The following is a 3,717-nucleotide window of genomic DNA, read 5'->3' as shown; positions in this document are numbered from 1 at the left end:
TAGGGAGGGGGTGTAGGGGCTGGAGGAGGTGACAGAGATAGGGAGGAGGTGTAGGGGCTGGAGGAGATTACAGAGATAGGGAGGGGGTGTAGGTGCTGGGGAAGGTTACAGAGATAGGGAGGGGGTGTAGGTGCTGGGGAAGGTTACAGAGATAGGGAGGGGGTGTAGGTGCTGGGGAAGGTTACAGAGATAGGGAGGGGGTGTAGGTGCTGGGGAAGGTTACAGAGATAGGGAGGGGGTGTAGGTGCTGGGGAAGGTTACAGAGATAGGGAGGGGGTGTAGGTGCTGGGGAAGGTTACAGAGATAGGGAGGGGGTGTAGGTGCTGGGGAAGGTTACAGAGATAGGGAGGGGGTGTAGGTGCTGGGGAAGGTTACAGAGATAGGGAGGGGGTGTAGGTGCTGGGGAAGGTTACAGAGATAGGGAGGGGGTGTAGGTGCTGGGGAAGGTTACAGAGATAGGGAGGGGGTGTAGGTGCTGGGGAAGGTTACAGAGATAGGGAGGGGGTGTAGGTGCTGGGGAAGGTTACAGAGATAGGGAGGGGGTGTAGAGGCTGGAGGAGGTTTACAGAGATAGGGAGGGGATGTAGGGGCTGGAGGAGGTGACAGTGATAGGGAGAGTCACGGATTGGGGCACAGTCTCAGAATCACGGGGCACCAATGTAAGCCTGAGCTGAGGAGGAACATCTTCTCTCTGAGGGCTGGGAGACTTTGGAACACCTTGCCACAGGGAGCGGTGGGGGCAGAGCCCTTCTGTATATTTAAGGATGAGATAGATTCCTGACCATTCAGGGAATCCAGGGTTCCAGGGAAAGGGCACGATCAGCGGTGATCCTATTGAATGGCAGAGCAGGCCTGAGGGGCTGAATGGCCTCATCCTGTTCCCATTTCTGATGGTAACTGTGCCACTCCTCCTGAAGATGGAGGACTGATGTGTTTCACCTTTGCCCAGTGTTAATGGTTAGCTCAGTGGATGGAATGCCTCTTGTCCCTGTCAATAGCAGCCCTTGATTCGCGAGCTCTGTAACTAGGCGGACAGTGCCTCTCCCTGATGGAGCACCTACCTGATATCCGGATATCCTCTCTCTCATCAGGGTCAATCCTCTCTGTCGGTTGAATCAGGTTACAGACCAGGTGCTCGGGTAACGCCTGGTGAAACTGGTCAGTAGAGAGACGCGGGAGATAAATAAAAAGGCAGTGTTAATAACTAAACCGATGTTAAACAGAATAACAACCAACCAAATAAAGAGATCGAATGCTTTTGAATTCTTATCTTTAGTCTTTCTCTTACTCATGGTTAGAGATAGACAAGGAAACGAGGCTTAGAAATAAACAGGCCTTTTTGTGAGCGATGGGCAGTGATTGATCGGTTAGCTCAGTTGGCTGGATGACTGGATTGTGATGGTCAAAGTGACTCTGACAGCATAGGTTCAATGCCCATGTCTGCTGGGGTGGCTGTGAACATCCTGTCATCTCAACCTCACCCCTTCCCTAAGGTGTGGTGAGCCCCAGGTTTAAACAGTTACCCCTCTCTCTAATGAGGGAGTGGGACTTTGGTGATCTTAGCACAGCGCTCAGTGCTTGGAGCCCAGCTATCTGAGCTTGCAGACGGCATTAAACCGGGTGGGAGGATGAGGTGGCTTAGAGATTAAAAATATACCCAAGAAACAGCCAACGCCATGGAGAGGTGGAACGTGAGCCCCAGAGGGGTGGGAGTGAAAGCCAAATACTGCAGGTGCCTCTGGTCTCTTTACAACATCTCAGTCAATCCAAGGCCAGGGAACAGGTCCACTATCCAATCAGGGAAGGCTGGTGGACCCTCAATGCTGGCTAGGGGTGAGCCAATGAAATGTCGTCAAGGGATGCTCAGTGATCGATTGCTCCACCAATCAGCGTGAGAGCTGATGATCAGAGGGTGGAGAAGGCAGGGTCAAGGGTCAAGGGGAAATGACTTCTCTCAGGTCCACCCCTCCTGTGTCTAGTTGTGGTAAGCCCTCCCAGGCATACAATAGGATCGTGGCTGATTCAATTTTCCCAGCTGTGGGCCTGAGACTGGCAGCGATCCACTGGGGAAACAGAGGAGATCTATGATCGGGAGAGATTAAACACTGAAAACAAGAACCGGCCCTTCAAACCTGGTGTGCCATTCATCAGGATCATGGCTAACCATCCAACTCAGTCCCCTGTTCTCCTTTCTTCCTTTAGCCCTCAGAACTATATCTAACTCCTTCTCACAAATCTTCAGTGCTTTGATTTCAATTGCTTCCTGTAGCAGAGAAAGCCTCAGACCACCCCCCCCTCCCCCCTCTCGCTGGGCGAAGACAGTTCTCAGCTCAGTCCCAAATGGCCTACCCTGTATCCTCAGACCATGACCTGCTGGTTCTTGACTCTACATGGTCATTGGGAACATCCTTCCCATGTTCCCCCTGTCTTGGCCTGTTAGCATTTCACAGGTTTCTATGAGATCACCCCCACCTCAATCTTCAAGACTCCGGCAAATAGAATCCTAAACTGATCCAGTCTGTTTTCTTATGTCAGTCCTGCCATCCCATTCCTGATGAAGGGCTTATGCCCGAAACGTCGATTTTCCTGCTCCCCGGATGCTGCCTCACCTGCTGAGCTTTTCCAGCACCACTCTAATCCTGATCCCAGGAATCCAGTCTGGTTAACCTTCTCTGCACTCCCTCCTTTGCCAGAACATCCTTCCTCAGATATGGGGGGGGACCCAAAAGATGAAGATCTCTCAGGTACAAAGCCTGAGATATTCCCAGCCAGAGGCTCCAGCTTATTTGTCCAAGTAAGGGAGTAAACGATGAGGTGTGAATCGCAGGAAGGAAGGATTACTAACGTTAGCTTTGCCAATAATGACCCATCCCAATGAGGGTCAATAAACAATTGGCAATGACACTAAAGTGGGGGCAGCGATTATGGTGTTGAGGTGGGAAGGTCAGTGGTTAGCACTGCTGTCTCACAGCACCAGGGACCCAGGTTCAATTCCAGCCTTGGGGGACTGTCTGCGTGGAGTTTGCACATTCTCCCCGTGTCTGCGTGGGTTTCCTCCGGATGCTCCGGTTTCCTCCCACAATCCAATGATGTGTAGGTCAGGTGAAGTGGCCATGCTAAATTGCCCGTACTGTTAGATGCATTAGTCAGAGGGAAATGGGTCTGGGTGGGTTAGTCTTCAGAGGGTCGGTGTGGACTTATTGGGCCGAAGGGCCTGTTTCCACACTGTAGGGAATCTAATCTAATCTAAAATGCGAGGGCAGATTGATTTCTCCTAAGTTGACATTGCGTCTTATCGGAACACAGCGTCCCGAGAGGTCACTGCAGTTCTGAGCAGAGCCTGGGATGCATGGTAGCCAAGGATGAAGACTCACCTTCCCTTCCGGTCGATCAGAGTTGCACTTTGAACCCCAGTCACACAAAGCAGCCTTGAGACAATCCAGGACCTGGAAAAGAGATCAGAGGGGCTTGGTAGCGAAAGGTGGAGAGATGGGCCACCCCAGAGTAACAACATCAACCTGCATTTATATAGCATGTTCAGTGTCCCAGGAGGCATTATCAAGCACCGCTGGCTTGTGGAGACCCTTTGCGAGATATGGGGACATATAATTGGAATCTTGGTCAATAGGAGGGCAAGTAAGTAAGGAGAAAGAGATAGAGTGAATTAGGAAGTGGAGCCCAGAGCTCTGTCAATAACACAAACCTGGTGTGATAGAC

The 3,717-nt window shown here is 51.6% G+C and overlaps 1 protein-coding gene across 1 annotated transcript in view; it reads right to left on the bottom strand.

The window, feature by feature from the left end:
- LOC122552377 (glutamate--cysteine ligase regulatory subunit-like) overlaps positions 1 to 3,458 on the bottom strand; it is a gene marked incomplete at its 5' end in the record, with an annotated part of 11,695 nt that extends 8,237 nt beyond the window's left edge. The window contains 2 exons of the mRNA XM_043695126.1: positions 1,062 to 1,155; positions 3,375 to 3,458. Of these exons, the coding sequence (XP_043551061.1) occupies positions 1,062 to 1,155; positions 3,375 to 3,458 (178 nt within the window). The remainder of the gene's footprint in view (positions 1 to 1,061; positions 1,156 to 3,374) is intronic.
- Between the last annotated feature and the right edge of the window lie 259 nt (positions 3,459 to 3,717).

The sequence above is a fragment of the Chiloscyllium plagiosum genome, chromosome 8, assembly GCF_004010195.1.
Source record: "Chiloscyllium plagiosum isolate BGI_BamShark_2017 chromosome 8, ASM401019v2, whole genome shotgun sequence".
Taxonomy (NCBI): domain Eukaryota; kingdom Metazoa; phylum Chordata; class Chondrichthyes; order Orectolobiformes; family Hemiscylliidae; genus Chiloscyllium; species Chiloscyllium plagiosum.
This window is presented reverse-complemented; position numbering and strand designations above follow the sequence as displayed.